This window comes from Eutrema salsugineum, unplaced genomic scaffold, assembly GCF_000478725.1.
Source record: "Eutrema salsugineum unplaced genomic scaffold, Eutsalg1_0 scaffold_6, whole genome shotgun sequence".
NCBI lineage: Eukaryota > Viridiplantae > Streptophyta > Magnoliopsida > Brassicales > Brassicaceae > Eutrema > Eutrema salsugineum.
The window spans coordinates 13,747,808-13,759,166 of NW_006256547.1; the positions used below are offsets into that span (position 1 = coordinate 13,747,808).

At 32.6% G+C, this 11,359-nt stretch overlaps 2 protein-coding genes across 2 annotated transcripts; one reads left to right on the forward strand and one right to left on the reverse strand.

Moving 5' to 3' along the window:
• Positions 1-4,493: 4,493 nt before the first annotated feature.
• LOC18012574 (serine hydroxymethyltransferase 7) lies at positions 4,494-7,179 on the reverse strand. Its single transcript, XM_006395958.2, has 4 exons — positions 6,039-7,179; positions 5,146-5,551; positions 4,955-5,056; positions 4,494-4,868 (listed from the first exon to the last, which is right to left on the reverse strand). Exons 1-4 carry the CDS (start codon positions 7,068-7,070, stop codon positions 4,645-4,647), a joined length of 1,764 nt encoding a protein of 587 aa, XP_006396020.1. The 5' UTR covers positions 7,071-7,179; the 3' UTR covers positions 4,494-4,644.
• Positions 7,180-9,920: 2,741 nt separating this feature from the next.
• On the forward strand, positions 9,921-10,634 carry LOC112083511. Its single transcript, XM_024151540.1, has one exon. It carries the CDS (start codon positions 9,921-9,923, stop codon positions 10,632-10,634), a length of 714 nt encoding a protein of 237 aa, XP_024007308.1.
• Positions 10,635-11,359: the final 725 nt, after the last annotated feature.

An 11,359-nucleotide genomic window follows, 5' to 3' on the forward strand; every position in this document is an offset into this window, starting at 1 on the left:
AATTTAGATTAGTAGTCTTTTATTTCCTTTTTTGAGTTATTTAATTACAAGTCCTGTTGTTTTGAGTCTTTACTTTTAAAAGTTCTGTTGTTATGAGTCTTTTTATTTCTTTGAGTCTAAGCTGCTAGGACCATTATATAAGGTCCCATTACAGCCCTGTAATTTTCACATTTCATATCAATAAAAATCAAATTTTTTTCAAACCAGTTTTCTTTGAGAGAAACTTGTTTAACCATTTGCTCTAGTTGAGACCAGTACCTCCTAGATCACAGTTCTCGATCCACCTTGTCACTTAGCCACTACATCGATTCACTTGTCTAGAGTTACTCATTCATTTGAATCAATCCTTGGCCATCAACCTAAAGTCCTTGACAGCTTAGTGCTTGTATCACATATTTGATAATTTTAGGCTGTTTATGAGTTTTTCCATTAAAGATATTGTTTTAGATGCTTTAACTGATTTCATCACTTAATGCATATTTATTTGAATTTTTCATTTGTCATAATTCTAATTAGTAGTATTATGTGTTTTGATTTTAATGATTATTAATTTATAAAGTTTATACAATAAAACAACAGAAAAAAATTAATGGAAACACAAAAAATAACAGCTCAAGTTTGCACACATGATGCAGGCTAAATCACTAGTCAACTTTAATGATGAATATTTCATATTTATTTTTTCACATTTTATTTTCAATATTTTTTCCCTACGTAGTTTGAGTTCTAATACTAATTGTTTTTCTAAATTTGGATCTTGTTTGTAGGGCTTCGACTGTATTATACTGATATATCACTTGTATTTTCCCTTTAATGCCCCAATATAATGGATTGACGACAAAAAAAATCTTTATCATTCTTTTTATCCACGCTACGCATTGGTATGTTTTTAAATACTATTTTAATATAAAAATATATGCAATTAAATATATTTACTAAGATAAATTTAAGTATATTATTAAACATAATAATATATATAAATAAAATTGCAGTTTTAATCTTAAAACTTATATTTAATTTTTGAAGTTTTATGGTTTTATTTTGAATATTTAATATATTGTGTTTAGCAAACTTATAATTTGGTATAATATTTATAAATAGTATATCTAAAGCTAACTAATAATATAACAAAGTACTCAAATGCTATTTAATAATCATAATATTGATACAAAAATTAAAATTTATACATCAGTTTTCCTAATAAATAAAATTATAATTTTTCATCGTCTAGTTTCATCTTCGTTATATATAAAAAATAACAAAATAATAATTATGAAAATTATTTTATTTTTTTAGCTAATTTAACCAATAAAAATTTTTAATTAATTACAATTCTTGTTTTCAGATTCATGACAATTTTTGTCATGTATCATATTATCTACATTAACTTTTAATAATTTTTAAAGATTATATCTCACTTCTTTCAATCAAAGTAAATAAGTTTTTTTTAATTTAATTTTATTCTCATTATATATGTTTTCTATGGAATACAGAAAAAGCAAGATAGTTAAAATTTAGCTACTTTATTAATTCATATCTTCAGTTTAATTTATAATTGAAAAAGCAAATTAATAAGCACAAATCTTACTCTCGTATTTATAAATATAAAAAGCAAACTAATAAGCACAAATCTTACTCTCGTATCTAAAAAAATTAGTTTTTAAAACTAAAACAAAAATAGTTATGTAATGAACATTAAAACAAATTAATAACTAAAAAACTGACAAAATAAATATGATTTTCGTTTATGTGAAACATATAGAAACCGTAATTTTGTCCAGTGAAATATATTAAATGCACTCACGATTTTATGTAACTTCAACTAAGTAATTTTAACTTTTATATAACTTTGAGACCCGTATGTGGTAGATATCAAAGCGAAAAAATCATGCACAAAGCCCTTTGCGGCAACTGGTTGCAGTCACTCCTCCTTGTGATGAGGCTTACTGATTGTAATCAGATGCTACTTGGTTAGCCAATTGTTACCATGGTGCTTGAGGTTGAGTTTTTAAAACCCTGTCAGATTCCATATTATTCCAAAGATATTCCTCGAATACATCGGTCTCCTCCGCCAATGGCAGAACTTCTTCTTATATTCTCAGCATTTTTTTTTTAAAGGGTTGGATATCAATCACTTGATATGTTTATCGGATTGCTTGGAACTTATTCTTCTTCTCAAATATGGTGGTCAAGCTTTATAGAATTACGGTCTCTTTCTAGACATTAAAGCGGCTTGTATTGGCTTTGTCTATGTCTACTTTCATCATATTCTTTTTTTAGCTAATAGTTTAACGTATATTTTAGCCAAGTAGACTCTTTTACGTTGTAATGACTCATTCTTTAGTGAAAGTTAACTCTATTCTTTTGGTTTTTGGAATTGAAATGGTTTCACACACACAAACAAAATTAACTTAAAATTTCTTATAGTTGTGTGACAAAAATTTGGATGCTAATGTAGGAGTCTCTAAATATGTGTGTATATGTAAAGAAGTTTTACTAAATAATTTTTTCTTAATTATTTATATAATTTTCCTATTTTAATATTATTTTAGTTAATTTTTATTATTAATATAAAATTTCTATAGAATTTATTTATTTTTAATATTTTTAGTAACAATAATAGAATTTAGAAACTTTCTTAATTTTTAATATTATGATGGACCAATGCAAATTTGATACATAATTTCCTTATTTTTTATATTTGTTTTATTAGCAATAATATTAGAATTTTGGAAAAATTTTTAATTTTATATACTGATGTAAACCAATAGAATTTTTCCTTTTAATTCTATGTGGGCAACTTTAAAAACATTTAGTTTCAACTTTTATTAGTAACTAGATGAATACCCGCATAGATATGCGGGTTTTTTTTATAAATCTATATGTTTATGTGTATGTATTATTAGTGATTTGATTAATTTTTTAGAAAAAATTAATCATCTAATATACAAATTTGAAAACTTTGTTAAAATAAATATTTTCTTCAGATATTTGGTCATTATTTAACCTACATCAATATCACCTGAACATGAGTTACATAATCAGATTAAAAAACATACCATGTTTTTTATGATATTAAACTTTTTACTAATTCATTTGTCCTAAAGCAAACTAATCTAATTTTGTTTGACATTGGTTAAGTTTTATGATTCAGCACTAAAATCATTAGGTACTTGGTTTTGTTTGTTCTATTTACCAACCACTTTGTTGTATTTTATGTTTGGCTATAAACATCGGAACATATATCCTACATAAAAATTTACCGAATTATATAAATAGTCTTAACATGGATGAATTGTTTCTTTTACATTTTCTATTAAAATATTGGATAACTTTACATTATGGAACTCTTATTTATCTTTTTTTTTGTTTGTTGGTGACATCAAAAGAACGTGATGTATCAATGTGTTCTATTTTGCGTTTTGGTTTACTTTCAATTGACAATAGTTTAATTTAATTCACCATCTTCATTACAAAATACACCCAGATAGCTTATCATTAGCACAGATCCAAAATTCAAAAGAATTATTATTCCCTGTATATAGTTAACTGTGGACAAATTACAAAAACTCTTTGCCTGATTATTTCTCTTAAAATTCTACATTGAATATCTATTTCTATCAAGTAACATGGAGAGTTTGTGATCCTGTTAAATAAATATGCTAGTTTATTTCTGAACATTTGTAATAATATAACTTTAATTTGTAAGACGTTGTTATTTTAAATTATAAAGACAGAGAAATGAACTTTGATTTGAAGTGTTTTTTAAAACTAAACATAGAACAATTGCCAGAACCCATAATTTTAAGAAAATAGTGAAAAATAATTGTCTATAAAAATCGACAAGTATTTAAAATAGATGAAAAATTAGTATTTTGTTTAGTATTCGTTTTATACTGAATAACTTACTTTGCTATATCTTGAAATTTCTTCAACTTGCAGACATTTTTTTTGTTCAGTCTCTTCTGTCTCTCTGTTTTTTTGTTCAACAATGGATATTATAATGTTTTTCTTTTTGGAGTTTCGTTCAGATTAAGATACAATGTATTTTATTATTATAAGTAAGGTTGAAGTAATTATTGTTAGAAGGTTGAACGTGCATGAAAAGTATTTTTAAGGTGTTTTTACTTTAATTGATTAGACCAATGACAAATGTTTAATTTATCTCAGTTATGAATTTTTTGTTTTTAAATTATTTTAAAGAGCTGATGTGGTAAATGATTTGGTAAATGATGTGTCTTAAGGATATAAGCTTATGTGTCAAGCTTGTGAAACTCAACTAAGTCTTTATATAATAGATAGGATGGAACCAGTTCTCTTTGCTCACAGTTATCAAAACCAAAAGCTAATACAATTTCAACTGATTTCGATAACGTATTGCGAAGTAGATAGTCAAATCTTCGTTTTTAATGTTAATAACATTTAGGTGCGTCTTTGCTGAATCTAAACAGGCATAATCCTATATAAGAAACCTTTTAAAAGAAGAAAGAGAGAGAATGTAGAAGCATGCCTGTAGGTGTAAATGTATAATATCTCCACTCCACCTATCAAAATGTATACAGAATTGCAATGAAGAAAAAAATGCAAAATCCATTCCCAGTAAATATATATATTTACTCTAATTTACATGATAGAACTCAATATTTAAATCTGAGAAGCAGGCATTTCATACTGCAAGGCAAACGCTTCGACTCGGTTTCTAAGCTCACATATTTCTTTGTTGGTGCATAGACTCTTCACAAACCCCTTGTGTGAATTGCCATGTTCTCTCTGCAACGCACTAGTTATACGAGCCGCCTTTACCAGAATATCTGCTATTGTCTCGAAATCAGACTCTAGACAGCCTCGGGTTGTCATCGCCGGTGTCCCTATTGATGATAAAGAATATCGAGTTCAGGCAAAGAAGCGATATAATAAACATGGATGTGAAATGCAAAACAATCTGGGAGCTTACCTATCCTTACACCTCCAGGAGATATTGTACCATTGTCACCAAATATAGCAGTCTTGTTTAAAGTGATATGACACATCTCACACACCTTCTCGTAGACTTTCCCTGCGAAAACACAGACACATACATAATCAGACAAGAACTCTATATTTCGATAGATGAGTAGTAGGGTAAGGTTGACTAATTTTTCGTACCTGTTAAGCCCAAAGGAGTGAGATCCCACAGCAACAAATGGTTGTCTGTGCCACCTGTAACCAGTCTGCAATTTCTTCTAAGCAGAGCTGATGCTAACGCTTGAGCGTTTTTCTTCATTTGTTGTATGTAAGCTTTGTACTCTGGAGTGGCCACTTGTTTCAAGGCAATTGCAAGAGCTGCGATATGGTTGTTGTGAGGACCCCCTTGTAGCGACGGGAAAACAGCAAAGTTGATTTTTTCCTCTAAATCATAATGCGTGGAACTATCGCAGTGACTAGAGTGAGGGCCTTGCTTTCTTATCTTTGGGCCTCTCCTGTAGAAGATGATACCTCCTCTAGGACCACGTAGACCTTTGTGAGTAGTGGAAGTAACTATGTCACAGTGATCAAATGGATTCGAACATTCCTGTAGATGACAAAAATACCAAGCCAAATTCAGAAACATACTTTCCTGAAGCAGAATCATAACAATTAACAACTCAGATCATTTTCAAACCATTTCTTTACATATATTGACCGACCCACCAAAATCCAGTTATCATTTCCACAAATGTAAACTTAATTATTCATTGAGTATAAGAAGCTTTTAACTACTAATCATTCCAAACTGACCACAGGAAAGGACTTTGCATAAAAAGTAGTCTAACCATCTAAAGTTTTGAACCATTATTTTAGAAAGATACTTAAAACTTGAGTTACTGTGAAGTGATCACTCTCCTCCTAAGCTCAAAGAAAAACCACAAATTGGTATCAAGGATTCCAATTTTGAATAGATGGTCAAACCAATACTAGATGCTTTACCTCAAGACTTTCCAGTACTAGACATTCAAACTAAAACCATGGAGAATTAAAGAGCTAATAAAAATATCGACAAAAAAGTAGAAGATTCAAACCTTAGTCGCCACAAGACCGCTAATATGAGCCATATCACACATCAAAAGAGCTCCACACTTGTCTGCAATTAGTCTAACCCTTGCAAAATCCCAGTCCCTAGGATACGAACTCCCTCCACAAATAAGAATCTTTGGGCGGTAATCAAGCGCCTTATCTTCAAGCTTATCGTAATCAATATACCCACTATGAGGATTCACTTTATAAGGAAAGCTCTCAAAGAAGATTGATGCAGCCGAAATCTTCTTCCCACCTGGCGTACAATAGCCGTGACTCATGTGCCCACCGGAAGGAGAATCAAGTCCCATAATCCGTTCACCGGGCAGTAAAAGTCCAGTGTAGACCGCAAAATTCGCAGAGGTACAAGAATATGGCTGTACATTAACACCCCATTTGTCAGATTCAAGACCAAACGCAGTAAGAGCTCGTTCAATACAGAGATTCTCAATCTGGTCGATGTATTGATTCCCAGTGTAGTATCTTGCTCCAGGCATGCCTTCGGAGTATTTGTTCGTCAAGTGACTTCCCAAAGCTTCCATCACAGCTCGACACACGAAATTCTCAGAAGCAATCAATTCGATTCCTTTCACTTGCCGTTGTTTCTCTTTCTCCATGAGCTCGTGGATATCTGGATCAGCCAAATGAAGAGGTTGATCTCCCCAAGCACGAACAGCAGCACGTCTCAATTCCAGATCTGTGTCACCGATTGTTCTCCTCGGATGTTTCGATTGAGCTAAAAGCGGACAATCTCGTTGCCTTTTCAGACACATATGGTGACCTAAGATTCTGAAATGCTCATCCTCCTTTTGATCTCCATCTTTCTTCGGCTCCTCGACGGTGATCTTCTCGACTTTCTGTTCGAGTAATTGCAGCGGAATAGGAGTAAAGGTGGTCGGCGATGATCGGAAACTCGGATCGACTTGTAGATTAATCGAATCGTCTGCAATCGGGATTCTCGGAGCCGGAGCCATTGATGATGCGTGGGAGCAACCGAACCCTAATGAGAAATTAGCTTGAGAACGACTCAAATCCATATAAATTGGAACACGAATCTTATAAAAGCTACAGGGGGAGCTTTAATGGAAACGATGAATATGAAAAAATTCTCAATTTCTCGAATAGCTTTTTTTTTTCTTCTGTGGATTTGGTAAGAGAGGGAAGAAGAAGAGAGAACAAATAAATGAGTCATGTGGACGCGAAGGAGAATGATTTTGAGGAGATTACCGGATACCGGTTATTAGCGAGCTATGAATCTGGACGGTTTCTCGGTTTAGTTAAGTTGTACGGTGACCTTATTAACCAGTAATAGCCGGTAACATTAAGATCTTTAGTGCAGCGTGTCAAATCCAATAGAGGCTTGATGGAGACAATGGGGTTTCCAAAGTTCATCTAGCCTAAAAAGAAAGATAGATTCATTTTGACCGAAATGTAAACGTTTAAAGAAAAACACAATTAAAAGGAGAAGGTGGAAAGATTAGCTTGAACAGAAATTTTGATAAGTGACAGAAGAAGCAAATATACCAGCTTTATTGCAAGATAAACTTTGGGTTTACGAAAACAAAAGGGATAATTGGCAAAATACACTAATTAGGTTTTTGAATTAGTAAAATACACTGTTTTTTATTTATTTTTAAAACTGCACTTTTGATATATGTAAAAAAAAAAAATTTGACCAAAATTAATTAGAAATAACACATTTTAATAAATGAAAATAAAATTTCAAATTATTAATTCTAAGATTATTTTAAGTTTGACATAAAAATATCTAATCATGTAATATTTTAAAATATAAAATTGGATAATCTTTCAAATATTTTAAATTTACCTCTTAAGAAAATTAGTTTTGTTAGTGTTATATAAAGATGTTATGAAACACTTTCATTTCTGACCCAAAAAAATGTTAAAACTTTCATGAACAATTCAGTTCTTTTTTAAAAGCAACATTAACTTATTGACTAATTATTTATCTTTACACAAGAAGAATCCTACTGCCACTAGTGTTTGATAGAATTAGATAGAATGAAGTATTTGTAGTCAAAACTGATTATTGCGTAAATATAGAAAAACACTGACATGAGTTTTTATTTTTCTCCATCGTTACTAACTCTGCATGTAAACACCCTAATAAAAAAGTTTTGGAGAAAGCTTACTCATGTCGAATTAACATTATATCTAAGAAAACTTCCACTAGTTTGTGGGTAATTAGCAGGATTTTCCCCTCCCAAACTAGTCAACATCTCAAAGTCTCAATTATATTTAAGATTTCATCAGTAGCTACAAATAATCTTCTCACTAAGGAAATCTTGTCTTGTGAAGATGAGGATAACTTAACCGGTGTAGACAATATAAATTCAGCAAGATGTGTATACATAAGTGTTTGTTGTTTCTGCTGATATGCAGGAAATAATTCTTGTATCGATAAACATAATTAAAAAAAAAAATTATTAGATGTTATAAACAAATGGACTTCTAGTAACCGACCCATTAACCATCAGGTTAATGTCTCATGGCCCATTAGGGTTTCTGATACATTAGTTATGTAATGTATATATACACTGCTTGTGGAAATAATAAGATAAGAGTTTTTCCCTTAATACGTTATCAGCACGAAGCTCAACTTCAAACGATCATATCTCTCAAAATACAAGGAGTTAGAAGGCGATCTACATATCATTTTGAAACCCTGGAAGAGAAGAATCTAGTGGTGAAAACCGCTCCTCAATCCGACATCAGACGCCCCCTCAAGACTCAAAACAATCGGCGCTGTCCCACCTTAGCGGGTGATTCTTTCCAAGCGGTGGTTCCTCCATTGTAGCAGCTGTTCGTCCTCCCTTCTGGCCATCATTCTCAGGAGTTTCCAGTAGATATCTGTGGTCTTTAGCTCCCAGATCATAAGCCGGTCAGAAATCCATTTGGCGAAAAGGTATTATCTAAAACTATAGATCCTAATCAAAGTTTTGGTTTTTTTTTTGAAAACCCTAATATGGATCGGTTCTTTTCATGATTCTTCATCGTCTTTTTCGTTTTTGAAACAATAACCAAACCGATCCTCTTTCTTCTTGTCAAAACCCTAATTGGTTTTATTTTCCTAACCGGCTTTATCATATAAAACCTAAACCCTAATGCTTTGTTCAAACCCTATACCGATCGGTCCTAGCATCATCTAAACCAAACACTAAAATTCCTTGCAAACCGAAACCTAAATCTTTGCAAAACCCTAGATCTAAAATCGTTTTGGTTTGTCTATCGTTAAACCGAGATCGATCGGTTTAAATCTTAAACTGATCGGTTATTTATCTTAGATCCGATCCTTGAAAACCCCTAAAACCGGTCCATGCAAGCTCCTAAATCCTAAACCAATCGACCCCTTAAACTCTAAACCAATCGATCCACCTAAACCGTTTATAAACCGATAAATTCTAATCCTAAATCGATAGGGTTTAAGTTTAAACCGATCGGTTTTTCTTAATAAAAATTAAACCCTAGCAAATCCGTTTAGTTTAATCCCTTAACCGATTAATAACCCTAATAACCGGTTTCCAAAATTAAATCTAATTTAACCGGTTTTGTTGTTTAATCGATCAATCCGATCGGTTTAAGCTTAATCGGTTAATTTCAAATTAGTTTCCAAAATCAATCTAAAAAAAAAAAAAAAAATTAATTTCAAATTAGTTTATCTATTAGAGCTAAATTTGGAAACCCTAGTAAACCGGCTAGGTTATAAACCCTAAGGTTCGATTTTAGAGTTCCCTTATATAGCAAGTTTCCTAAAATAGCAAGTTTCCTGAAATGGAAAGTTTTCCCAAGAATACCTTAAATCCCTTATTCCAATGACCATAGTCTCATACTATTGATTATTTAACATAAATTATTATATGTTTCAGATGTCAAACATTCAGAAGGTCGAATATGAGGCACTCACTGTCTCCGGAGATAACTACCTCAAATGGGCCCTTGACACCAAGATCTACCTCAACTCAAAAAGTCTGGGTGAATGCATCAAAGATCCCAACACCGCGACTCAAACAGAACGGTACTCGGCGATATTTATTATCCGCCATCATCTCGCTGAGTCTCTCAAGCAACAATACCTCACTCTTGAGGATCCACTCGAACTTTGGGTGGCACTGAAAAAGCGATATGACCATCAGAAAACGGTTATACTGCCCCAAGCCAAGTTCGACTGGAAGAACCTACGGTTCGAAGATTTCAAATCCGTCGAAGAATTCAATTCCGAACTCTTTCGGATAGTTGCACTCATAAAACTATGTGGCGAGGAGGTCACTGATAAGGATATGCTAGAGAAAACATTCTCTACTTTTGGCACTCCCAATGTTGTTCTCCAACAACAATACCGTGCCATGAATCATAACACCTATGAGGATTTGATATCTTGCTTACTGCTTGCTGAGAAGAACAATCAGCTTCTGTTGAGGAACAGTGCCATGCGGCCTCCAGGATCAGCCCCATTGCCAGAAGGAACCAGAAAAGAGTCCAACTTCGTCCAACGTAACAGATCCTCAGATCGTGGACGTGGACGTGGAAATGGACATGGACTGCGCGGCAGAGGACGCGGTAGACCGAACCAAGATAACTGACCTAACCTCAGTTTTGGTCGGGGTAAGGGTCGTGGTATCAACAAACCGACCCAAAGAGGCAGTTCATCTAGACCAACTCCTTGCTCAAGATGCGGAATGACTAATCATTGGGTCAAGAACTGCCGTACTCCCAAATATCTTGCTGAGCTCTACCAGAAGTATGGGAAAGATAATCATGAGGCTAACCTGGTTCATCAAGTCAATGAAGATGACTCAAAGGATGATAAGATTGATGGCATGGATTATGAGTTCTCCGACCTTCTTGATTGATCTCAAAAATCTGAATTTGTTTTTCATTACTCCTTAAACTTTTATCTTTTGTTTTTGGTATTTATTGTCTTTACTTTGGATTTTTAAGACTTTTTGCTTTTACATTTTAATTTATGGAGTAATGTTTTATTTACATCTCATTTTTGCATGTTATTGAATTATAATTCTTGTTTAATGAAGATATGCAAGACAATATGGATATCATTGTGGATAGTGGATCGAGCCACACCATTCTAAAAGACAAGAATTACTTCATAAATTTAGTAATCAAAACCGCAAACATTAGCACTATAGCGGGTAGTTCGAGCCTAATAGAGGGCCATGGCCAAGCTAATGTGTTGTTATCAAATGGCACATATCTAGACATCTCTGCCTTATACTCACCCAGTTCTAAGAGAAACCTATTGAGTTTCAAAGACATAAGATTGAATGGTTTCCATATCGAAACTCAGGAT